This window comes from Apis florea, unplaced genomic scaffold (genome assembly GCF_048593485.1).
Source record: "Apis florea isolate Af1SG1 unplaced genomic scaffold, ASM4859348v1 contig_3496_pilon, whole genome shotgun sequence".
Lineage (NCBI taxonomy): Eukaryota > Metazoa > Arthropoda > Insecta > Hymenoptera > Apidae > Apis > Apis florea.
The window spans coordinates 5,698,850-5,725,467 of NW_028256773.1; the positions used below are offsets into that span (position 1 = coordinate 5,698,850).

The window sequence follows — 26,618 nt, forward strand, 5'->3', positions numbered from 1 at the left end:
GAAAGGTTTCGTATAATCAACGATTCAGCTATTCCGCTTTATTCGCATCACGTGTACATCCGACCATAATCCGATTCCTTCTCCTCTTCCGTGACAGAGCCGGCGGCGTGGTGGTATCGTCAGTCCGTGCCAATGACGCCATTACTCCCGATTACGATCTCCTCCCGTCTGGCCGATTTAACGCGGAGAAGCATCGAAAGAAATTGTCTTCTCTACCGTGAAAAGTAACCGTCCGAAGGATTCCTTCCTCCAGCGCCGCGCAGCGTTAAAAACATGCCACCAGTCGGCGCTGGTATCGCGAAAATGGCGATGCTACGAAATCTCTGTGTAAACAAACGGCGAGGTTCGGGGATCGCGATTGCCAATTTTCGATTGTCTCCTTTTCAAATTCCTCCTCGGTTTTGCGGAAACAGGACTCGTATTCGGTTCAATCTTGATTTTCTTCTTGATCGATATTTTATGTTTCGTTTACGGACGAGTGAAAAGAAACGATCATGGTTCAATGGAACTACGAATGGAAAGTTGTTGGCGATAAAAATATATAACTCGTTTAATTATCTTTGGCTATTACGTTTGAAATTTCGGTTAAATAAGAGAAGAATTGATTATACTTTTTTAGAATTTGAAATTCAAATTTCTCGCGAATCTTTATCTTTGTAAAATATTTATTAGTGAATAATTTATTTCCTCTCCTCCAATTGGTCGTTAACTCTATCTCGTATTTCATTCTTATCCTTTTTTCGATCTTGGTAACGACGAATATTTTACGAAAAAAAAAAATTGGCACGAATTGCGAACTCGAACGAGAGTGTTCATGCGAAACTTAGGCGCGATAGAAAGATTACGTTTCACTTGCTCCTACGTAATTCGCCCGTGTTCCTTCTCTTGCCGGTATACCACGAAATACCACGAACCGGTATAAATTTCCTTCGATCCTCGTGCGTTTAAACCACTATTTCAGCAGAGATGGATCATCGAGAATAAAATGGAGGCTTTCTCGTAGCCGACTCGACGTCTTTTACCGATTGATTCCAATTCTTTTTCTCCTTCCTTCTCTCCCTCTCTATTTTTTCTAAATCTTTTACTACTTTTATCTAAAATTCAATGTCGTTTTAAGAATGAAGCGGCAAACGAATGTTTGACGAATCCACTTGAGCATATCATATTACCTTCATTCGTGAGATGAAACGTTTTGGCAAAAGGGATGAACAGACAACGAATTACATTTCATATTTTGATATTCCTTATCCCGTATATACGAGAAAATAATTGGAATAAAAATGTTTAAGAATATAAGAATCGATAAAAGAATTTTTCTCGTTCGATCGCGTGGAATTTTCGTTCTACCCACATCTAAACGTAATTTTCAACGCGTTACCTCGAATAAACATCGCCGAGAACGTGTTTTATTATTATACTCGCACGCGTAGGTATATTACATTGCAAGGCGAGCATTACACGGTGAATCGTGTAACCCGTGCGCCTAAATAACTTCTAAATTTACGCGTTGAAGGAAAAGTTGTTGTTGCGTGTACGTGAAAATTACATGTTCTCGCGGTGGTTTACGTACACACTCAACGCGTGCACACACTTTACCCGTATAGTGGAAGCATTCCCTGAAGTTCAAGGATCAATTTTTTTTTCTTTTTTTTTTTTTTTTAAACGAAACACATCGCCTTCTTGTTCCCAAAGTTTTCACTTATATATTGAATTTCTAATAACCGCGAACTCCGATATTGAATTTTCAACTAGATACTCGGAGGAAGAATATATACTTGTTACACGAAATATACTGTTTCGAATATTCAAAATTTGATCGAGACGATATTAAAAATTGTCCACCGCGTTATTATGCCAATCGATATTTCAACTTGGCGATCGTTTGCGATGTGTTCAAATTACTCGCGCGAACGAGTGAAGGTGTTGATTAGCGAGAATTTACCGATTAAATTACTTGACTCTCTCGTCTGGAATAAAGAAGTGCCCGCTCAATTTCCCCCCCTCCTGACTTGATAAAACTCGAGTATACGTGAAAGTAGAGCGATTCCACTTAGGTAGATTTACATTTATCGGTAGAACAAGTGGAAATGAAATTTTCATTTTGGAACAATTTTAAACTTTATCGCCACAGATCTCATGGAACTTGAAATGTTGTGCAAAAACTTGTTGTTGTTAATTTTCACGTACACGATATATACTTTCAATTATCTTCCATTATCAAGAGATTGCGATATAAATTAAAAAGAAGGGGAAATCGTGATCGAACGTGCAATTTCAAAATATTAAAAATATTTAAAAACGATCGACAAGAAATATTTGATACACAGCCCTCCCAAAAAGGCGTTGGCTATGTTTAACGCGGATTATTAATCCCCTTTACACGCCATAATGCGATCGACGTCGCTAATAAGCGGCACGAAAAACGCATTAACTCGTTACAAGGTAATCCGCCTCGGGTTCGCGTTAACCTTATATAAGTATCCTTCCTTTCCTCGAGGATCACGCGCTGTAATCCACGTGTTATCAACCCTTTGCACTCGTATTTATATTTAAGAAGGTCACCGATCAACTGGAATATAATTTACACTAAATAGGTATATGTCTAACGATAAAACGTAGGTTAAGAAAGAGAGAGTAGATTATAATCCTCCCTCTCCCTCTTCTTTTTCAAATTCTTTCGAAAGAAATTATATCCATTACTAAAACCTCGAATTTATATATAACGCGTCGTATTTCTACTTCTAACTATATCGGATAATAGCCGGATAAAAATTCGAGAGGAAGAATGGAGGGCGCAAACGGTCAATCCAAAATCAAGCGCGAGATCCGAGCAATTAAACGCATCCCAATTTTTGAAGGCAGGGGATCCGACGTGTACGAATCAATGGATGAATGGAGGAAAAAAAAAAAAAAAAAAGAAGGGAGAACAAAGATATCAAAAGCGAAAACGACCCACCCCTTGCCGAACAAACTTCCAAAAAAAAAAAAAAAAAAAAAAAAGAAAAATAGAGAATGCCCCACTCCTCGCGCGTTCCATTTTTCGGCACACGTTTGAAAAGTTGCGTTCGAATACCGTTCGGCTGCATCCATTTAAAACTATGATCAACCATCGTGTACGCGCGCGTATTACTATACCACGTCGAATATGTCGCATTGGTATTCCCCCCCCCCCCCTCTCTCTCCCCTCTTTTGCCATATGTGGATGCCGTATCGGCGGAAGTGACCTATCACGGAGTTGCCTCCGCCGAAACAATACCGCAGCCAGTTAACGTTCGTGCCCGCTCATCGTTCCCATTGTCTCTTCCATCCGTGCATCCGTTTTATGAATCGACACACGACAAAGTGGAGGGGGAGGGGAAAAAAGGATACGCGCAGAAACGAAACCGCTTTCGATTCTTTGCCACTGTTTTTCCTTTTTTTTTTTTTGTTACGAGTACTATTAATATTCGAAATAGCTGTCGAATAATCTTTTGAAATTGAAACGACGAACGGAGATCGAGATGTTCTGGGTTGGAACGAAAGAAAGAAAGAAAGAGACAGCTGATGGGACACGGCTTTATTCCCCGCCTCTTCCCGTCTCTAAACGTATCCGTGATAGGATGTATCCGTCTCGAGGGGTACACAAGATGCGCCGTGTGTCGTGGATGATAATATTCTCTGAACACGAGCCGAGATTTTTCCAATTTCACTTGCCACTTCCCAGACTTGAATATCTTACTTATCAGGCGTGCAAATAAGTTCCTCTTTCTCTCCAACGATCGTAACTTACTACCGAGTTGGAACTAGTTCGCGCTCGTGGCGCCATCTGAAACGACGTTCTTTCGTTTTTAAGAGGAGCCGCGAGGAGCGCTCCACGAGTTTCCAAGTCCCGTGCAAACGTGCTTACGTTTCGTATTTCAGTTTGGCAAATCAACCGTCGAAGCTATTTAAACGATTCGTGCGCCACCGTATCTTACGGAACGTGCGAAAAGTAGCATCAAAGGTTCAAAATTGAAAATAATACGTAATAAAATGTAAAATATAACGTAATAAAATCTTAAATTTGGAAAGAAAGAAAAAAGAACTTATTTGCTCGCCTAACACCGTCTCGAGTAACTCTCTCGAGTCACGAGTATGTATAATACGCGTAAACTGAGCCGCCACGAGGTTGTTGTAAACGACGGTGGTTTATCCACGAATTTCCGGGGGGAAGCCATCCGACCACGATCTTTTGACAGCGAGCTTAAGGGTACATACCGCTTAACGCAAATTCCTCCCTTAAACTTGCTCGTGTTACCTTAATTCGCTCCTGGTTCCAAGGAGGCCGAATAGCGAGAGCTTGGACGAGGGACATCCGTGGAGGAGGGGGGGCAGCCGATGACCCACGGTATGCGGAGGTTATCGCGGGGCATTCTTGGTCCAGTTTGATTTAATGGCTTCCCTTTAGCCGGCTAACTTAAGCGTTATCTGCCTATATGTGTATATTCGAACTACCACGTACACGTGTGCATGCGGTACACCGATAAATCACTCTACTTGCTCCATTTACCCCGTTTCCATTTTACCACCCTCGTTACTTCCTTTTCGTTCGTATCTTATTTTGTTCTCTCTCTCTCTCTCTCTCTCTCTCTCTCTCTCTCTCTCTCTCTTTTCAGGCTGGATTTATCTGTCGAGCAACGTTTTAAAAATTCGTTTCTAGGAGTATTTTTTGGAAAATCTAATTCCTTTACAACGGCTAAAATTTTCAAAATCTCGATCTTGGAACAAGGTATGGTTATAGATCGATTCCAATTATCCTGTTTTTGAAGTTTCACGGGTCTCGAGAATATCCAATGGGAATTAGGAGAGAGGGATGGTCGTGGGATTGACGGGGGATTGGCGTCGAGAAGCCGCAGACAGGATTCGGGGATTCGACGAAATCCTGGCAGCGAGGAAGCAGTCTTAAATCAACCGGCGAGAAAACAATATCGGCGTTTCTCAAAGCCGCTCTCTCTCTCTCTCTCTCTCTCTCTCTCTCACTCGTGAAATGGATTTCCGTGCACGACGGGGAATCGAGCCAACAACAACAGCTCCTTTTCTTTTTTCACTTTTTCATCGATCGATCGATCGATGCCAGCTAGAGAGAGAGAGAGAGAGAGAGAGAAGAAATAATGAACTGGAAAATGGATCCGGGATGGAAAACTTTGGATAACCCTCTCTGGTCTCGGCTCAGGAGATAAGGAATGGACGTGGGCTCGAGAGGATTCTTAGATAGATGCCAATACTGTGTCATATCGTCGTTTCCGTGATTTCCGACAATCGGGACAGTTTCGCTCTCCCGGAACCGTCCTCGCATTCGACTGGAATAGATCTGTTTCTGACACTTATATATAAGTATATATATATATATCTAATCTTAATTCGACTGCTTATTTTCCGATTTCCATTCTATTTTCTACCATTCGAATATCGAATATCGTTGCACACATGTCGAATCACAGCTGGCGACGACTTTTCCAACTTCCGGGCTCGAGCGAGTATGCCACGCTTCAAAGAAGTTGCTCGAGAACTTTAAGAGCGCCGTCGGTAAGATAGATAGACACTAGAGGGCCGGATATACCGACAACACGACTATTCCTCAAGGAGGCGGTCAATAATATCGAGGCTAACCGAGTCGAAAAGGGAACGAAGTTTATAGGTATACCGTTTCCTCCTTCATAGACGATACTTCCCTCCGGAAATCGCAAATAAAAGGGATCTCCTTTAAATGTTCCATTAGGGAGGATCCATTAAGAAACGGTATGGCCACTTTCGAGCGGTACCGTTTAGCGTTATTGTCGTCTAAATTATTTCAATCTGGGTCGAACGGGGTGGAGGAGATTTTTTTTTTTATCTTTCGAAATTTGGGAGAGAGCGGGGCAATCGTAGGTTTGTTAACGAAGGAAATAAGTGGTGTGTAAGTATGTGCCGATCTTTAATATAGTTAGTTTTAAAAATAGTTAAGAAAAATCGTTAAGATTCAGAATCCTTTTTAATATTCGTAACAGAGAAAGAAGAAACAGCGATTTAAATAACATGATATACGAGGAATGTGTTAGTTAGGTTTAAAAATTTAGAAAAATCGAAGAGCAATTTAAATAACCTCGTGTACGCTTTATATAATTTTTAATAATTCTCGTGGAATCTGATCTTTTCCAACCGTTGGCAAACACGCGTTCGTTCGAATCCTCCAACCGCAAGATTCCTAAAGTATCCCATAAACTCTTCGAACGATGCATCGATCGAGGGAAATCATGCGTTCCCTTCCTCTCGAAAAAGATTCGTTTCGCAAAAGTCGTTTGGCAACGTTGGACGAGGATATAACGCGTGCACATAACTCGTATACATACATACACACACACACACATATATATACACACACGGGTATATAAACCGAACCGCAGATACGAGCAAACTCTGCGGGTGCAAATTTAACCGTAACGTGACGAGGCTTGCTTACGTTGTCGAGATGTCGTCAAACACACAGTCTGGCCTCCCGTCACCCGATCGTTTCGAAACCCGTCTCTGTTCAGGCTTAATGAACCGCTGTACGCATATATAATTTTTAATCAAACATCACGCGGATGCTCGAATGCAAAAGTATCGAGATCTTACTTCACTTAAACTTTTTCTTTTTCTTTTTTTTTTCTTTTTTGAATATAATCAATCAATTTTATCAATATATCTGGAATCTGGATCCAATTAATCCTTTCCAAAAATCTTTAAATATTTCGATGAGAGAGACTTTGTATCGATCGAAAGAAATCGAGGAGGGAGGAAAAATTAAAAATTGTTCAAAGTAGTTTATCCTAGAGGAGTGACAAACACCCTTTGGTTTCTCTTGTTCGCAGATTGGAGCGCTGAAGGAATACTTCCTGTTCGCTGACAAACGACTTCACAAGAGATCCCTCTCGAGCAGCGAGTCGCATCACAAGACGCTGAGGGACGAGCCGAGGGTAAGTGATTCCCATCTTTGGTGTGTCGGCGTGCGAAGGCGTGCCTCGTCAAACTTGAACGGCGCGCAGGTGCGAAACACAGAGAGAAGCCGCGTAATTTCGCTTCGTTTGTCATCGCGCCGGGTGCATTGTTCCCCCTCCATTCTAATTTTCTGACAACGGTAAATTAGATGGTAATGATCTTGGCGTTGTATCTCGCCGCCTGTGGCGAATATCTCTTTTATCTCTCGAATAAAACTGATTAATTTTTAGTAGCGTGCCTGGTATTTTTAAAAAGCGTTGGAAGCGAACTTTAAACGACTTAATTATTTAATTCGGTCGATTTTTTTTTGTTCGTTGACTCGCGAGTGTTTCGATATCGACAAATTGCTTTGTTAAACTTTCGCTAAAAAAAATAGATTTTTTTTTTAATTCAACTTCCTTGAAAATTACGTTTTACAAGTTTTTTTTAAAGCATATTCAAAAACGCTATAAAAAAAATTGCCTCCTCTCTCCTTCGTGAAACGATTTTATTGCATATTAAAAATTTTGTAGAGAGATTTTTTTTTTTTCAACTGAAATTAATATTTCTGAAGAATGATACAAAAAAAAAAAATCTTCGAAACGAAATATCAATATGCTGAAAATCGATTATTTCGAAGTTTGCGTTAATTAATTGCATTTTAAGAAATTTGTCAAATTATTTCAACCATAAAAATCTATTTTGTTTCGAATTAAAAATTTTTAATTTTTTCTTCTTTTTTTTTTTTTTTATTAATTTAATATTGAATCATCTCGTCATTTCTTATATAACTTAATGCATCGTAAGTATCTTATAATATTATCAAAGGAGATAGAGAAAAAAAGGAGGGGAGGGGAAACAGATAAAAAGACAGAGCGTTAAAATAAAAGTCATCCTGATGACAGTCTCAGAAACTGTTTCTCTCTTCCCTCCTCGTTCCTTTTTTCTACGAGCAAAAACATAGTAAAATATCATCGGTGTTTCCAAAGATAATATTGTGGCTGCGCCATCTTTTCAACCGCGGCCATTGTCTTTTTCTCGCCCCGATGAAACACTTCGACGCGAGATGAAACGACAGTGAAAAGTTTATTCAACAAATACGGAGGTTGAGCCATTTACAGGACACATAACCTGTATTTATGACGAAGCAACAATTGTCTAAGCCCGAGTAAAATAACCGAAGGAGCGAAATGGAGAAGTGATTAATCGAGATCGTTCTTTCGTTCAATTGATGTCCAAACAGATTACGTCGTTAATGGAAAGCAGTGCGAAGTGGAAATGAGAAAAGTTCAATGTTTCAATGTTCAGTTAAGATGGACAAAAAGATATTTCATATTGTGTAAAACATACTGAATTATATATTTCTATGTTTAGAATCGCAACAACGAGTCATTGCGTTCATAAAACTTTGAATTTTTATATTAAAAAAACGCGAAAAGAAAATAAAAATATTGTCACTAAAACTCAGTCAAGATTTAGAAGAAACCGTGTTATTGAAGTCACTTTTTGTTTCATTCCGATATCTCAATTGGTTGCCGAGATATAACAAATTCAAAGTTTCTTTTAACTGCTTATGACGCGTCTATATTTTTTCTTGCGCACTGCATCTTTTCAGGAACCGCGTCTAGAATTTGCGATAGATCGATCGCGCGAGCGAGAGATCCGAGTGAGGGACAAGGACGAAAATGGTAAACGATCAAAAATTATCCTTTTCTTTACACGACGATATCTCGGTAACCGGAAATCGTATCGGTATAAATCGAAAAGCATTTTAAAGGACAAGGTTTCGCGCTTCTGACTGTCTTTCATTAATCGACCGGAAGTCGCTATCTTCGGAATTACAGCGGTTCAAAGTTTTTCTAATTTCAGTAGGATTCAATAGAGTTTAAAATAACTAAAAATTAATCTTTTCTTTGCACGATGATATCTCGGGAACCGGAAATCGTTTCGAAATAAATCAAAAAGCATTTTAAAGGACAAGGTTTCTCGCTTCTGACTATCTTTCATTAATTGACCGGAAGTCGCTATCTTCGGAGTTACAGCGGTTCAAAGTTTTTCTAATTTCAATAGGATTCAATAGAGTTTAAGATAACTAAAAATTAGTCTTTTCTTTGCACGATGATATCTCGTGAACCGGAAATCGTTTCGAAATAAATCGAAAAGCACTTTAAGGGACAAGGTTTCTGACTATCTTTCATTAATTGACCGGAAGTCTAATTTCAATACGATTGAATCAGATTCAAGATTCAAGACGATAATTAGAAAATCACGTTTCGAAGTCAATATTTTACGGAAATCGAGGAAAGCGAGTGCGATAAGTCAAAGCTCTCTCCGTTCCAGTGCATATACGTCGAGGATCCGACATCAAAAATGTCAGCTTTTCAGCTGATCCACGAATAAGTATACACACCGTTAACGCGAGCTCGCGTAAACGCTTGCTGTGAACAGGAGTTGAATACAATCAGATTACACGGAAAGGTTATTACGCGCAGTCTAATCAAGTTTGCCATCAAACAGCAGATCGTTTAACGTCGTTACACGGTCCATGTAACGTGTAATAACTTTTGTCACGCGTTGCCAAGCTTTTCACCCCTCGTCACCCCGCCCACGTCACCGACTGCGTTTTAAATTGGATTCTTAAAGTGCATACGAGATGTAATTCTGCGGTGATCGAACATCCGCGCTAATTTCAACGTAACAGATGCACATCTAAAATCCTCTTCCCGAATAAAATTTTTTCAATATCATTTCATTTCTCCCTTCAAAAAAAAAAGAAAAACAATCAGTCACATCTCTTCCCCTATTAAGAATTTTGCGTGTTCACGGTTCACGGTGTCGCGAGCAAGTGGAAAATCGAAATAATACGCGAAAAAATACGCAGCTGGCGCAGAGCGAAAAAAATTTCACCGAATATACATACATATATATATATATCGGTTGAGCCGTATGGCGCCTTGTAAACGGGACCATCGACGTACCGTTTTCGCGGTCGAGCTTCGGCCCGACGGAGCGTGAAACGCGCGACGCCTCGGTCATCGTTTCACTCATATCGGCCGAGCCCCACGTTAAATAAACCCACGGGAGGGGATTCACGGGCCCCTGAATTTTGGCCAACTTCCAAAAAGTGGCGGTTGGACTCGCCTCGCCTCGCTTATTCTCCTCCTCCTCAACGTTATCCGCAACGTTCGTGCCGGCCAGATTATAATTTTCGAATTGAATAAATATTTGTCGCCAACTTGTTGATCGCCGCTCGCAATTTTTGGTTAGTTAGGTGGCGAGATTCGATCGGGATCCGTTTGTACGAATAAATTACTCGATGTCGGCGAATATTATCGATCGCGACCAACGTTCGTTGTTAACGCGTGTTTATAAATCGCGTCGAATCGACGATCTGAAACGGCGCAAACAAAGCTCGCCTTGTTAAACAAATTTCACGCGGAGCGAAATAAATTTCAATTCGCGAGCGTCGCGATAAATCAATCTCGTTTAACGTTAACGTTACCCCAAGGATTCCTGTGTATGCACGAACGCGTTTCTTATTCGCTTCCTCGATTTCTCCGAAGGTTTGTCTCCTCTTGGAAATAATGCGTATACTTTAACGGAGGGAAGGAAAAATCCATCCTTCCAGCGTTGGACAATTTTTCATCGATCTTTTTTTATCAATAATTTTATCGAAAAAGTAGAAAATCATTTGTTGAAAAGATATTTCAATTTACGAAATCGTATCAAATTGATCAAAAAATTTTTGAAAACTCGAAAAAATTTATCCAAGAAAAACGCAATTTTTCTTTTGACGAGATATAGATATTTAGGATTAGATATAATTTATTCGAAAAAAATTATTTAACACATTTTTTTTATAAAATCTCGTATCTTGTATAAAAATTCGATAAAATCTTCATAAATACTCGTTACTACTTTAAGATTTTATCCAATTTATCCAATGAAAATTATTTGATATACGAAAAACACAATTCTTTCGACGAGATATAGATATTCAAGATATAACTTATTCCACACAAAACAAACAAGGTCGGTCGAGCCATTTAGCTGTTTAGTTGTGTGTTCGAACGAAGTACCAGGAATCAGGCTCGTGTTGTTTACGTTTGGTCCGAAGTGCCACGAGTTAGGCATATTGTTTTTGGCTGAAATTTCTTCAACCACGAGTCTCACTCGTTGTTGAAGGACAACCGGTTAATTTTTAATTTAACACGATTTTCTATTATAAAATAAAAATATTTCATATATTTCGATAAATACGTCGTTTATACGAGTTTACGAGAAGAATTTCGTACGTGTTCAAACTCCTTCCACTTTAAGATTATTCCCCGAATAAAAATGTCTGGTGCACTGTTTTTCCAGGTACGATGGTTCCAACAGCAGCACGAGAAGAAACGCAAAAAGAGGGATTTTATGCCCTCGTCGTTCTCGTTCGATTATCCGACGTTTTTCGACGAGTTCGGCCCACGTCCTAGGCAGACCACGTACCATCGGCAAAGGAACAGAGGTGTGCCTCTTCAAAACCTGTTCACGGATCCTCTCTTTAAGGAACAGTGGTACCTGGTAAGTGGGCCCTTCGATTTTACTTCCCTGGAACCTCGACCGAAACGAACTCTACGTGACGAGACTCTGTCACTTCTGGGATGCGTGCTTGACACGACAGGATTCCAAAGTTCCAGATCCACAGTTCAACCTCATCCCCCGTCTATCCAATCCGTTTTCATTGAATTTTTCATCGATTCCACTCTCTCGACGATGTCGTAACAACAATGAAATAAAGGAGGAAAATAGGGGCATTTATTTTCTGTAATTTTTGCAACAATTTCTTTGCAACTAGTTTTAACGTTGGTAAAAATTCATTTCGTGATCGTGCACAGTATTCGAAAGGAGAGTAATGTATATATTATTGTATATATTATGTATAATAATTGTGTTTCGTTTATTTAATGATTTTTTCGGATATTTTTTAATTTAATTGATCGTTGAAATTTCTATTGGAAAAATATTCTAATAAAGGAAAAAAAAAAAAAAATACAAAAACAAAATTGGATATATTTGGAAAAATGAAATGGACATTTATTTTATAGCAAAAACTAAATTTTTATCCAAAATCGGGAACGATGTATGACGATGAACAATGAAACTCGAGTATTGCCCGCGACAAAAAGAATGTTCGATATCGTTGGAATTTTATTGATGAAACAATTTGTCAGAATTTCGTTTCTAGAATGAACAATTAAAAAAAAAAAAAAGATGATGGTTATTTCCAAAATGAATATATATATATATATACACATTCCATCGATCGATTCGATTAACAATCGATGTATCGAACGATCGAATAATTTCTTTTAAAAACTTTCCTTCAAATCGCAACGAACTTCTTTTCTCCTCTTTTAACTTTAATTCAAACACTTTTCTCGAAACGTCGAAAAAAATTATCGAAGCGAGATTTTTCGAAAAAAGAAACAAAAGGAAATGGAACAAGGCGTAAAAGGTGTTGGTGATCGCGACGATCGGTGTGTTATCGAATTCCTGTCGTTAATTTCAGAAACGACGGGGGCCAGCAATCGCCGCTAACTATACCGAAAACGATCGTTTCGGGCGACGTGAGGAGAATTATGAACAGCATCGCATGAGAAAGCAGGCCCTTTGCCCGCGCTCAAATTTCTCCCCTCGGTATCGACAACGGATCGAGGGAGCACACCAAGGGAATATCGGCGTAATGGCGTTGCTTTGGATTTGAAATACCTCGAAAACTAATTATAAGATCGCGAGACCGAGACCATTTGTGATTTGAATATTTCGCAACATCTCGCAAGTAACGATGATATCGATCGAATCCTCGATCGAACCTTTTTTCGGGGAAAAAAACTTTGAAAAATATCGTTCGTTTCTTGGACCGTACCCACGAGTCGTTATTTGAAATACATTTTCGATCGAAATGGAAATTGTTATTAAGTATATTATTGAGAAAAAAAGGAATAAATTTCTTCTCTTAAAGTTTCTTATAATTTATAATCTTTTATTTTCCGCCCAGTTAATTCGCGGTTCACAGTTTCCATAAATTTCTCGTTGAATATTCTATACCTGAAAAACGCTTCCATTTTTCTTGTTCTGCCTCGCCTCATTCAATTATCTCTATGTTTAACTAGTTAACAGTTCAAATTCCCTTTTTTTTTTTTTCTTTTTCGCGGAACAATCCGTATCGAATTTTCCATTTTCTCGTGTTCACCCCGAATCGACGCGATTCCTAGTTAAAACATTTACATTTCGTTATACGAAAAAAAAAAAAAAAAAAAAAAAAAAAGAGAAGAAGCGGAACGGAGAAAGAAAAAAAAAAATTCATTCTTCGTTTAATTTTCAGTTATGTACAACCGCGCGATTTTATTTATCGAGATAGTGTGCTGCACGAAAATTTTCACCGTTTATTACACGCGCCGGGCAATCTCGCAGTTTCTGTTTACAGAGGGGGGCAAATTACTTTCCTCCTCCTCCGGCATAACGCGACGAAATAGATGAATTAAAAATTTCAGTCGCTTATAACGAACTGGAGGAGGCAGAGAGTTGCGTATTTGGAAAACATATTTGGATTGGACGAGAATTCGTTATCCCCAATTCGGTGGATTTCTCACGAACGATAAGGTTCTTCTTCCACGCTCGATAAGATTCGCGATTTTTCGACCGTGAAATAAGCGTGATTCGATTGAACGATTTGCGGAAAATACAAACAAACCGTGTCTGGGTTTAACCGTCGAACTAGTAAACCTTGGATTCGACTTTGGTTGTCAGTCTTTTTTCTCTTCTCTCTCTCTCTCTCTCTCTGTCTATTGATTCCTTACAAATTTACAGTTTTTTCTTGTCAGGGAATAAATAATATTCTTATTACAAAAAATTAATAAAATCAGTTATAAATTAATTCGAAATAATAGATTATATCGGTCTATTAAATTTTAACTTTCTTCCTTTTCGATATATAGATTGATCTTAATCAACGAGCAGATTACAAATTTTGAAAGAATCTTTTGGAAGTATTAAAAAAGGAGGAAAAAAAAGGAGGAAGATGACTTTTAAATTTCCGATATGCGCTCGTCTATATAAAACTCTATGTTACTCTAATGTAGCATCGAGTGCTTTCTTTGATAGCATTTATCGATAACAATTTTTCATCAAATATATATATATATACATGTGTATATATACATATATATATATATATATATATATATATAGTATAATAATTTAGGACGAACTAGATGCGTTATTGATGAAGTGTCTCGTCTCCTGTCCTACCCCGTTTCGACAGCCATTCGTCACACGGAGAAAAATTTTATTAGAATTATATATGGAAAAGTTCCGACGTGCGCGTAACTATAAATTCTATTCCTACCTGACGTATACGGAACATGATTTACCGTTATTACTGGCGTTTCGATACACGAAAGAACTGGGCGCGTGATATTTATGCACGGCCATTAGTCGAGTTAATTAATTTCAAGTATTGCAAACGTGATATTTCATCTCTGACAAAATGCGTTATTACCGAATTGCAATTCATTTGTTTCGCCGCAAGGTGGAACACGCGTATCTCTCGTCGTTCGACTTTCGTTTCAAATTTCGAGTCGAAATTCATTTTGCTCGCGACTAATTTTCTAGGTTTCTTATTTTTTTATTCTAAACACATTAGAAATACATTCGAGAATAAAACACTGGAGAATTGGTTTTTATTTCTCATCACATATCGAAAGTGGCAATTATTCGCGCAAAATAATTCTCGAGAGTTTTATTCGCGAGATGTATCTTGATTGGATCGGTGTCGATCGTTGAATCGAATATTGCTTTTAAGAAAAAATTTCAAAATGTTTCATTTTTTTTTCGAAATCGTATGAAAATTTTGTTTCTAACGTAATTTTCTTCACATTGGGTGAAATACGAATACGAAGGGTTATGAAAACTCACCGTTAAAATCAAGGAACAACGTGATTGCAGAATGGTGGAGCCAAAGATGGCTACGACATGAATCTTGGCCCGGCGTGGCAGAAAGGTTACACCGGTAAAAGTGTCGTCGTCTCGATCCTCGACGACGGAATACAGACGAATCATCCGGATTTGGCGTTGAATTACGATCACCAAGCCAGCACAGACATCAACGACAATGACAATGACCCGATGCCAAGGGATAATGGCGACAACAAGCACGGAACTCGCTGCGCCGGTGAGGTCGCTGCCGTCGCTTTCAACCAGTATTGCGGCGTTGGAGTCGCGTACAATGCCAGTATAGGAGGTAAAAGAGTTTGAATTGTTTTTATAATTGTTTGGAATATATTGCTCATTTGTTGTAATAACAAAAATTTGTATTTTTTTTTTAAGTTATTGACGTAGAAAAACTATTGTTACTTATTACCTTTCTATAAGTGTATTATTCTTGATAGAAAGTAGTCATTATTAAAAAGAGAAAATATGTTCTTGTACTTTTCAATTAATCTTTTAGTATTTTTGAAAAATAATTTTTAAATACATGATGAATAATAATCGTTCTATAATCAAACACAAAACATCATATAAAAAAAGTAATTAAAACAGTTATCATCAATGATCCCTATATATCGAGAAAGATTTCTGATTTCAATTTCTCAAGTGTTCATTTACGACTCTCTACATTAACAAAAAAAAAAAAAAAAAAGAAACGCAATCAAACGTAACAAAATTTTAATATAAAACCTCTTTTTCCCCGATATCGAGTAACTTTCATTCCCTGTAATTTCATTCACAGGCGCTTAATCGCGTCTAAACAATCTCATCGCCTGTTGCGAACATTCTTACCACCGTTTCGTGCATTCTACGTTCAATTTCCTCCCGTTTCCCAATGACAATTACCCGAGTGTCACTCATTCCGCGTATCGAGCCGCCAGTTTATAAGTCGTTTTCGCTGGAATATCGAGTTTCGATAATATTATCGGCTCGTTTCCATTAAAATGCGTGTCAACAGCCCGTGCTCGATTTAACGCGCTCGAAATAACGTATAACAGCATCGAAGTGGCCGCGTTTCCCTCTCATCGAGTTCAATGTGTAAGGCCAAGTTGAACAAGGAGCGACGTAACGTAAGAGAAAGATGAAGGATAAGAAAAGTGTAATCATGGCCGAATGGAGTTTTGTAACGTATTACGAGATTAAAAATGAATGGAGTGAGAATTATTAAAAGTAAATTTACGTTACGTGGAGGAGTACTATTTTTCAGTGAACATAGATTGAACTAGATATACGTATTAAACCAACATCTTTCTCTGACCATCAGTTAGGATTCCACTTTTATGAAATTAGCTCCAAAGACTCGAAAGCGTAGAATTTCGTAGACTAAAAAGTAATTTTAATATCTTCAGGCGTTCGAATGCTCGATGGCCCGGTTAACGACGCCGTCGAAGCCAGGGCGTTGGGATTGAATCCTGACCACATCGACATATACAGCGCTTCTTGGGGCCCGGAGGACGATGGCAAGACGGTCGACGGTCCTGGGCCTCTTGCCAGGAGGGCGTTTATCTACGGTGTAACTAGCGTAAGTTGCGTTTCCTTCAAACTTATTGTTATAATTTATTTAGCATATAATAACTCACCTCGTTCCAACACATCATCACATCTGCCCTACAATACAATAAATACATAACGCATGTATCATTATAACTCGTTGAAAATCAATCGTTCGCCAATATACCAATACAATACGCAACCTTAAGAATTTCCAATCCAAAAGAGCGAGTCACAAAAATGGATGTTCCAACACACGGCTGTCAAAGACAAGGGTATCTCTCGTAACCCAATACTCCTGAAACAGTGTCACGATTAATTAATTATTCGACGGACAGGGGCGCAAAGGCAAGGGTTCCATCTTCGTGTGGGCGTCGGGCAACGGTGGCCGCCACACGGACTCTTGCAACTGCGACGGTTACACGAACAGCATCTTCACCCTTTCCATATCGAGCGCCACCCAAGGCGGCTACAAGCCGTGGTACCTGGAGGAGTGCAGCTCGACCCTCGCCTCCACGTACTCGTCCGGGACGCCTGGCAACGACAAAAGCGTGGCCACCGTGGACATGGACGCGAAGCTCAGGCCTGACCATATCTGCACGGTGGAGCACACGGGCACCTCGGCCTCGGCGCCCCTCGCCGCCGGTATCGCGGCCCTGGCCCTCGAGGCAAACCCGAGCCTCACCTGGAGGGACATGCAGTACCTGGTGGTGCTCACCTCGAGGTCGACCCCCCTCGAGAAGGAGTCGGGCTGGATCTTGAACGGGGTGAAGCGGAAGGTCTCCCACAAATTCGGTTACGGCCTGATGGACGCCGGCGCCATGGTGAACCTGGCCGAGCAGTGGACCAACGTGCCCCCCCAACACATCTGCAAGTCCGATGAGATCAACGAGGAGAGGCGCATCGACCCGACCTACGGTTACACGCTCAGCGTGTACATGGACGTCAGCGGTTGCGCCGGATCCGTGAACGAGGTCCGCTTCCTCGAGCATGTGCAGTGCAAGGTGAGAGGCGAATCCAATCATGGTGTATCGCTGTATTGTCAGTGAGAAGGATTGAGAGCATGGTAATAAGATCGTAGTGGGGAGCAAACACAACATTTTTCTCGAAATGTACCTTTAAGAGTGGACGGGTTTATAACTCTTGAGGCTCGCTTGTTACCGCTTGCTATCGATCCTCCAACGATAGATTTCTAGTCTTCCTCTTCTCGTATTCCAAAGAATGGAGAGTTGGCAAAGTTGCTCCTTGGTTTTGAATAACTTGGAATAACTCGAACAATTCTGAAAATGGTATCATCGATGTAAACAAAATTAAACAAATTGGTTATATTCGTGATGATTTTTTTTAAATTTTAAGCATCGATTCTTTTCACGTATCTCGCTACTTTTAATGATAAATGATAAACGTTTTGGGGGAAAAAAATATAAAAAAAATTTCTCCTCCTCTCGTAATTCACGTATTTTTCCATTACGGTGTGTAATTCGTCCGAGTGAAAAACCATTTCGATTCGTGTATTTTTTAAAATCTACGACTTTTTCTCGTTGGTGCACACCAATTTTAACAGCGGCAACAATTTCGCACACGGGGAAGGAGGGGGAAGGAGGGAGGGAAAATAATTTTGAAAGCAATATTTATAAGCACGCGATTCGATCGAAAATGGAAGTTCCTTCCTTCCCCCATACATTATTCTCTGTGCAGTATTACCTTTCAGCCTCGGTTAAATATATTTTTAATGGTACAATCCTTTAAATTCGCGTATTACAAACGTACATTTGCAAATTCGGTTGGAATGAAATTCACGGTATCATTAAAATGTAAATTCTTTTTTAAAACCGTTTTATGAATCATAAGCTAGAATATACATATTTCGCATACACTATATATATATAAAGTGAAAATAAATTTTATTTCAAGCGTTACTCCGCTTTCCCCGTCCGTATATTCTTTCCTCAGATTTTGCATACACAACGATCGTTTTGCACTTCCCTTTCCTTTTTTTTTTCTTCGTTTAAATTGTTTACTCGATACATCTGACACGTAATGCATCACGTAAAGGAAGAATTTTTACGTATATACATTTTAACAGCTCGTCTTTTGAAATATTCTGCTCACTCGAAATGTTGAACGCATTCAGTCTTTTTTAAAGAAATCGAGCTGAAACGAAGATTAACAATTAATTAGAGATTAAGAGATTTACAATTCAGTTTTCAATGAAATGAAATAATCATTGTCCAATAAAGGTATCCTTAAGGTTCTTCCCACGTGGAAATTTAAGGCTATTGCTCACCTCCCCGATGGGTACCACGTCGACCTTGTTGTTCGAGAGGCCACGAGACGTTCTCAGCTCGAGTTTCGACGACTGGCCCTTCCTCAGCGTCCACTTCTGGGGCGAGAAAGCGGATGGCCGATGGACGTTGCAGGTCAATAACGCAGGAAATCGTCACGTTAACTCCCCAGGCAAGTAGCCCTAGCATTCTTCAAGATTAATACGACAATTTAATTTAACAGGGAATTGTTTGGGAATAAGACGGAAAGAATTCTTCCAATTTATTTAATTTACCCTCCCTTATTTTTCCAGGAATCAAGTATCGTTGACGGCGCCAATTAAAAGTTAAATGTATATATAACTATTTGCTAGAGATTTCGTGCTAATAATTATAAATAACTCTTTGCTGAAAGGAAACTCGAGATCACTTACCGTTGTTCTCACCTGTTCTTGCCAAATTTTCACATCCAGACAGAGGGGGACACATCTGGAACCCTACTACGTTTCCCCTAGATTCCCCTAGAAAAAGAAAAAGAAAAAGCATCACCGTTCGCTGTTACAGGGATCCTAAAGAAGTGGCAGTTGATCTTCTACGGGACAGCGACCAACCCGATCAGGATTAGAACCCGTCAATTTAACCCGGTACATTCTTCGTACGCCTCCGTGCATTATCCATACCCTGTTGACGATGATCAGCTGGCGTTGGGTCATCGCGGCGACGTCGACTTCTTTCCTTCGTCTACCTTTCAGGGTTACCAAGGATACCCGTACGTAGGGGCCGCGTCCAACGTGCAGGCGTCGGTGGCCACGCTGGACGGCTCCTCGGCACCGATCCTCACCAACCGGCTGCCCGGCGACACGTCCCCCTCCTTCGACTCGCCCTCGTCCTCCTCCCAAGTCGGCGACGACTCGCTCGACACAACGAGAAAGATACTTCACGACTGTGACCCCCAATGCGACCCTCAGGGTTGCTACGGGAAAGGGCCTACCCAGTGCATCGCCTGCAAGAACTATCGGTTGGACAAGTAAGAAATAGTCGAATTGTTTTCTTATCTGTCTGTTGCTTCTTTGAGAAATGAAAACATTTTTTTTCTGGCAATGTATTAAATAACGTATTGTTTATTTTATTTTATACACATTTAAACAGAAAGTAAAAGAAAACATTGTAACATTGAGAATGTAGATATATGTTAGCAAAGGGTTAAATGTTAATTTGTCGAGTAATTCGTTTAGATACGCGATTCGAATTCGTTGATTTAAAAGTTGTTTCTTATATCATATTTTGTCATATTCGCATAGAAGGTATTTTCCATTTCGTACGTGGCACATTCTATGCAATGTATGATATTACGTTGTTGTGCAAGAAGAAGAAGAATTTTTTTTTTTTTTTTTAAACCACAACGCTTGACATTTGTCCGGCCACGCTTTGCACGTATCTTTTTTAAATTTGTCCCGGTGAAAAACTTTGGACAAAGGAAGGCGCAGTTCCAATTAGAAGTGAAAACATCTTTTATAGTTTCATAAAGAAAAAAGGATAGTGGTAAAAATGTGTGAATTTTTTGTTAATTGCAAAGATCTAGAAGAAGTAACAAAGTATTAAAATTTTACTCGACTTTTAAAATTTCATTCAGAGACAAAAAAAAAAAAAAACGTATCTTGAAGATTTTTAATTTTTCTCTCGTTGACACGGCAATAAATGAATAATTTTCTGAGAAAATTCACAAAGAATTGCGATAATGATTTAAACGTTTCAACTTGGATTTAACGAATCGCCTGACCTCCTTTCTCGATCATAAATACAACGTGCGGTTGCACGTTGATGTTGTACAGCTGTATTCTGTAACGATATCACTGCGCATGAATAATTACAATTCACCTTCAAAGTCAGTGTAAATATTTTTTACATAATTAAATTTATTTAGATCTGAAGAAAAATCTAATAAGCCTATTATTAACTCTTTCTAATAAGAAATAAAATGAAAATTTACATTTTGTTACTCACGATGCAACTAATCGTTAAAATATATTTTGATTTGAATTTAATTTGAAAGATATCCGAGGGAACGTTAGTTTCGAGATATTGCAATTACAGCACTTGCGTGAGTCAATGTCCGCCGAGAAGCTTCCCAAATCAGGGTGGAGTCTGTTGGCCTTGTCACGAATCCTGTGAGATCTGTGCCGGTGCTGGCCAGGACTCTTGTCTCTCCTGCGCACCTGCTCATCTAAGGGTTACCGATCTCGCGGTGTGCCTGCAGCAATGCCCGGAAGGATATTACGAAAGTGAGTGTATTTCATAAAATAAAACGGATTAAAAGGAAATGAAGCAATTTAATTGGAGGAATAAGTTTCGAAACTCTTTTTTTTTCTTTTTGAAAGAAAAAAATTAAAGAGAATATTCCCATTTTATTATATTCGAACGAACGATGATTTGCAGACACGGAGAACAGTACGTGCGTACCATGCGAGGCGAACTGCGCAAGTTGCCAAGACAGACCGGACAAATGCACCAGTTGCGAGCATCACCTGGTCATGTATGAAAACAAGTGTTACGCGGCCTGTCCCCTGTACACATACGAGACACAAGATTACAATTGCGCGCCTTGTCATTCCACGTGCGAGACTTGCAACGGAACCGCCGAGAACCAATGCATCTCCTGTCGACCCGGATTGTTTTCTCTCAACGGTACGTGTATGTGTATATATATATATACACACGTAGACGTTAATCCTTAAAAATGACACCGAAGCGCCGACCGATAACCTAGAAACCTATTTTTCCGGTATCTCGTACCATAGGGATATTCCGTGTTTCGTACGAATTCACGATTTTTAAGTCGATTCCCGTGTTTCATTGGTTACTCCATGTCGAATAGAATATTCATCGAGAGACGAAGAATCGATCTTTTCATTTCATGAATTTAAAATTAATTCTCCGCGACAAATTCGATTATACGTTTATTAGATTAAATGCAAAGCATAAATATATTATTGAAATTGGAAAATTTCATTTATAGGACCAATTATTTCAACGAGTCTTACATTGGATATTTTACGTATTCAATAATATATGAGTTCAGTCAATTTATCTTAATAATTGGTTAGTTCTAACGTTAAAACGATGTGACAAGACACATCGACATATTCATTCCAAATTATTAAGATTCGAGCATTCGATGGTGTAGCGCTGTATAAAATTCAAATCTTTGAACACCGTTGTACAAAGCTTAATTATTAATTTACTTACTTCGATCTTAAGAAACCCTCTTAAGGATCTCGAGCCTCAAGTTTTTAAGCTTTATGCACGAGGTTAATCCGGAAAAGTCGAGACTTCGATCCGAGCTAAATCCAAGCTTCGATTCAACGAATCGGTCCAACAAATTTCAGGCGCCTGTCGAGCGTCTTGTCCGATCGGATACGGCGCGGACAAGAAGCGGCGTGAATGCGTGCCCTGCCCACCAGGATGCGCCACCTGCGACATGTCGACGTGCAGGAGCTGCGACGACGGGTGGAGTTTGAACGAGGAAGGCCTCTGCGCCCCCGAACACCGCGATCGTTGCAAAACGACCGAGTTCTACGAGAACGGCCACTGCAAACAGTGCCACGCGTCCTGCAAAACGTGCGCCGGCCCCGGAGAGAACAATTGCATCTCCTGTCAAAAACCTTTACTCCTCCAAGCGAAACGGTGCGTGTACCAGTGCGACGACGGTTATTACTCGATGGCCCAACCTTCCGGACCCGTCTGCGTCCCTTGTTTGCACACCTGCAAAACCTGCGTCTCTCGACTCAACTGCACCGCGTGCCAAGACGGATTGCAATTGCAGAGCGGAGAGTGCAGGTCCTCTTGCGCGCAGGGGTGAGTTCATATACATTTTTGCAAAGCTCTTCGATCTGGAAATGAATCGATGGAGAATTTGAATTTTAAATTTTCATTGTTAAATTAAGATAAATAAGAATTTTAAATAAAAATGAAATTTGTGAGTTTGTTTTTGAAACTTCGACGAGAGAATTCGAGTTTTAAGTTTCTGTTGAAATTAAGGCAAGCATCATCGGTAACGAAGAATTTTTTGACTCGTTCCGACCGCAGGTATTACAGCGATCGAGGTCAGTGCGCGAAATGTTATCTGGCGTGCAAAACGTGTTCCGGGCCCAGAAGGGATCAATGCGTGACTTGTCCCGGTGGTTGGCAATTGGCGGCGGGCGAATGTCACCCGGAGTGTCCCGAAGGATTCTTCAAGTCCAACTTCGGCTGCCAGAAGTGTCACCATTACTGTCGCACGTGCAAAGGTATGCGGAATGAGAGGACGGATATGAGAGACCGATCGAGTAAATATTGAACGAGTAGTCGAGTAGTTATCCCCGGAGAATCCCTGTCCAGATTCCACCCATTTATTCATACATCTTTCACTACTCATCTTCCAAACTTTGATCTACAGTGGGTAACGAAAGCATCATTCGAACGCTTACATCTTTACAATCTTCGATGAACGAAATGTGTATGTTAAACTTGTTTAAGATAATGAGAGGAATGTCGGCAAAATTTGAAAACGATTCATCGATTTTTGCAATAGTTGTAGTACTTATATTATATATTATATATATATTATAAACACGCATCGTTTATAGGTTAGAAAAGTATTCGAATGCTTCAATATATGCAGTCTATATATCTATTCAAAAATGCTAAGGAGAAGAGACAGATATATATCTTTCACTCGCCTTTCAAATTTCAATCTACGTGTATATCTATTCGAAAATGCAAAAGAAGAGAGACAGATATATATAAATATATTTATTCCTATCCTTTACTATCACTCGTCTTTCAAATTTCAATCTATTCGAAAATGCTAAAGAGAAAATATATATAACTAAATATTTATTCCTACATCTTTCACTATCACTCGTCTTTCAAATTTCAATCTATATATATATATATCTATTCGAAAATGCAAAGGAAGAGAGACAGATATATATATTTATTCCTACATCTTTCACTATCACTCGCCTTTCAAATTTATAAGGAGAAGAAAGAGATATATAAAACTAAATTTCATCTATCATTTGAGACACGCGTCACGGTGTTAATTTATTTCCCAGGCGAGGGGCCGAAGGAATGCACGTCTTGCCCACCCCACTCGATGCTCGAGGACGGTTTGTGCAAGGAATGCCTCGGTGCGCAGTACTACGATTCTCTGACGCGGTTGTGCAAGAATTGCCACCCGGATTGTCGAAGGTGCACCGGTTCCGGGAAATTCAGTTGCGCCGCTTGCTCGCCCCCCCTGCACCTGGACAAATTGAACAACCAGTGCGTGCCTTGTTGCACGGGTAACGAGAAGGGTGGCCAGGCCGAGGAGTGTTGCCTCTGCGACCCGGAAACCGGTGAGATTGATTGCTGAAAAACCTTCTCAAGATTTATATTTTATTTTTTTTTGTCTGACATTTCAAAAAACAATCGTTGCAACCACTTTGCGAAAAATCGAATCGAATTGAGATAAATTGATGTTGATGTGAATTGTCGAACAGGTGGGTGCAGGAACAGCTCGCCGGCAGGCAAGAGGAGGGTGCCGGGGACCGAGTTCGCCTCGGCCGACACCGCCATCTCCGAAGTGTACACGAGCTTCGAAGGGGCAACGACCGATAGGAACGACTCGGTCTCCCTGGCGATTACGGCGACCACGACCATCGCCGTCGCCATCTGCCTCATATCTGTTGCCTTGTTCGCCACTATATTCATCGTACTTCAGGTAACCTCCTTCTCAACTTTGACAAAACTTGTTCTCTGTCAAAGTACGTACGTTAACTCTCCTTGCGCTCCAACTTGATCACCTCTGATCCTTTTAAAACGTCGCTTCGCGAACAGATTCCACTACAATCTTATAAAGATATAGATTTTTTTTATTAGATCGAACATTTCCGACTTCGGTTCGAAGAATATTGTTTTCAAATACCAAATTAAATTACTCGACAAATTTTCTTTCGATTTGTGCGTTTCGAGATCGTTTCAACTGAAAAAAATTCGTGCGGAGCGCGACGAGATCGAAGAGGAGAAAAGTTTTTCGATAGTTTTGGGATTGATCGGGGGTTTTTGGTGAATTTTCAGGCGATATCGGGAAGAAGGGAAAGGAAAAACAAGGGTTACACGCAGTTGTCCGTGAGGGTGGAACCTCCGGACGATGTTTACGCGGACGACACGCCAGAGCTGATGACCTAGACACTTGGCAAAGTTTTAGCTTATACCACCGGACCTAACCATCGATGTGTTCGACGACCACGGGACACGGTCTCGAAACCGCAGACAGACCCGATCGCGTGTTTCGTTCGGTTCTTATTCTTATAGAAACGCGTGATGTGACGATCGAGATCGGGTGTACGAGCTGTAGCCGTGCTTCAAGTCCGTTCAAAGTGGTCCGGGACGATGAAACAAGCAGTAACGAGCAAGTAACGAGGAAAAAAAAAAAAAAAAAACACACAAAAGGAAAAAAGAAAAAAAAAACAAAATACGAAACCAAAATAAAAAAAAAGAAGAAGAAGAAGAAGAAGAGAAAGGGAGAGAGAGGGAAAATCGCAAAACGAGAACCGAAAGTGGTGCATCGAAGGGGAATTGGATGGAAGAAGGGACGAGTGATGGGAAAAATTCTCAATGAAGTTGAAAAAAAAAAAAAAAAAAAAAAAGAAAAAAGGAAGAAGGAGAAATTCGTTCGAAACGTGATAGTAAAAGACGTGTTTCGTTTTTTTTTCTTTTTTTTTTCTTTTTTTTTTGGCGCACTGTTACGAAGAAAGTGTGACTGTTGTCCGTTGTAAAAAAGAAAAAAAAAAAAAAAAAAAAAAAAAATTCGAACAATTGAATGTGCGTTTTCCAATGAATGTGTGAATGGGCCGATCGAACGAGATTGCGCGTTCTTTTTTAACGGTCAGGCGCGTGTCGCTCGATAATTAATTGCCGAGGTGCGAAAAATGCGCCAAATGTGAGAGTGTGTGAGAGAGAGAGAGAGAGAGAGAGAAAACTTTTGAAACCGATCTATCGTTCCGTGAAACCAGAGGGCGACACGAAAAGGGCGGCGGACGTTATGAAGTGCCTAATTTACAACGCCCTTGGAAGCACCGTTTCCTCTGCCCTTTTTTAGTGCCTCCTATACCCGACCGGTGCACGCAGCCGAGAAGGGGAAAAAAGCTTGTGAAAAATTGAAAAATCGAGCAAGTATCGTACTTAACGAGTAGATCGAAGATCGATGTAATATTGGCGATGTAATATTGTGTGCGAAACGATCCGTTGATACGATATAATATATTTTTTTCATTATTTAATTAATATTTCTTTTTCTTTTTTTCTTTTTTCTTTTTTTTTTTTTTTTTTTTTTACGAAACTCACACCCCTACACGTTTTTACCTTGTTCGTCTATTTCTTTTTTTTCTTTTTTTTTTATATATATATATGTGTGTGTGTGTGTGTGTGTGTGTATCTCTCGATTCACTTTTTGAACGAACGAGTAGAAAGTAGAAAATGAAATCATATTGGTTTGAATTACAATACACATAAGGAACCGACGAAGATTAACCGATAAACTTTCTTCCCGAACAGTGTGATGATTTTATTATTATTATTATTGGCAATAATTGTGTGGCAAATTCGAAGGATAGGCGGTTGATCAAAAGAGGGGAAGGCGAAAAGAAAAAGGAGACGAAGTTTGAAGAACAAACGTTTGACGAAGAAAACTCGAGAGAAAGAAGAATTAGAAGGATAAGAAGGAGATTTATATTACGTTGTAAAAAAGAGGAAGGGGTTCGCATGCGAACGAACACGGCTTCAACACGAGTGGAGTGCGAACCTTTTCCCCAGATTTATCCACGATCCATCATCATGTGTATCAGTCATTCCATA

The 26,618-nt window shown here is 39.8% G+C and overlaps 1 protein-coding gene and 1 long non-coding RNA gene across 3 annotated transcripts in view; one reads left to right on the forward strand and one right to left on the reverse strand.

Moving 5' to 3' along the window:
- Positions 1-15,202, reverse strand: part of LOC147656824 (uncharacterized) — a 31,878-nt gene extending 16,676 nt beyond the window's left edge. Inside the window, exon 1 of the long non-coding RNA XR_015293700.1 lies at positions 14,914-15,202. This is a non-coding gene — a long non-coding RNA (uncharacterized LOC147656824). The remainder of the gene's footprint in view (positions 1-14,913) is intronic.
- LOC100870812 (furin-like protease 2) lies at positions 5,864-26,044 on the forward strand. 2 transcript variants are annotated; one of them, XM_012494223.3, is made up of 15 exons: positions 5,864-6,953; positions 11,317-11,517; positions 14,944-15,238; positions 16,335-16,507; positions 16,815-17,480; positions 18,717-18,933; positions 19,305-19,384; positions 19,493-19,767; positions 20,835-21,022; positions 21,177-21,425; positions 22,127-22,595; positions 22,827-23,026; positions 23,837-24,118; positions 24,263-24,483; positions 24,840-26,044. In XM_012494223.3, the coding sequence occupies exons 2-15, from the start codon at positions 11,368-11,370 to the stop codon at positions 24,948-24,950; spliced, it is 3,576 nt and encodes a 1,191-aa protein (XP_012349677.2). In that variant the 5' UTR covers positions 5,864-6,953; positions 11,317-11,367; the 3' UTR covers positions 24,951-26,044. The 2 variants fall into 2 exon arrangements, with proteins under 2 accessions (XP_012349677.2, XP_012349670.2); XM_012494216.3 differs by having other exon boundaries at positions 19,305-19,767.
- Positions 26,045-26,618: the final 574 nt, after the last annotated feature.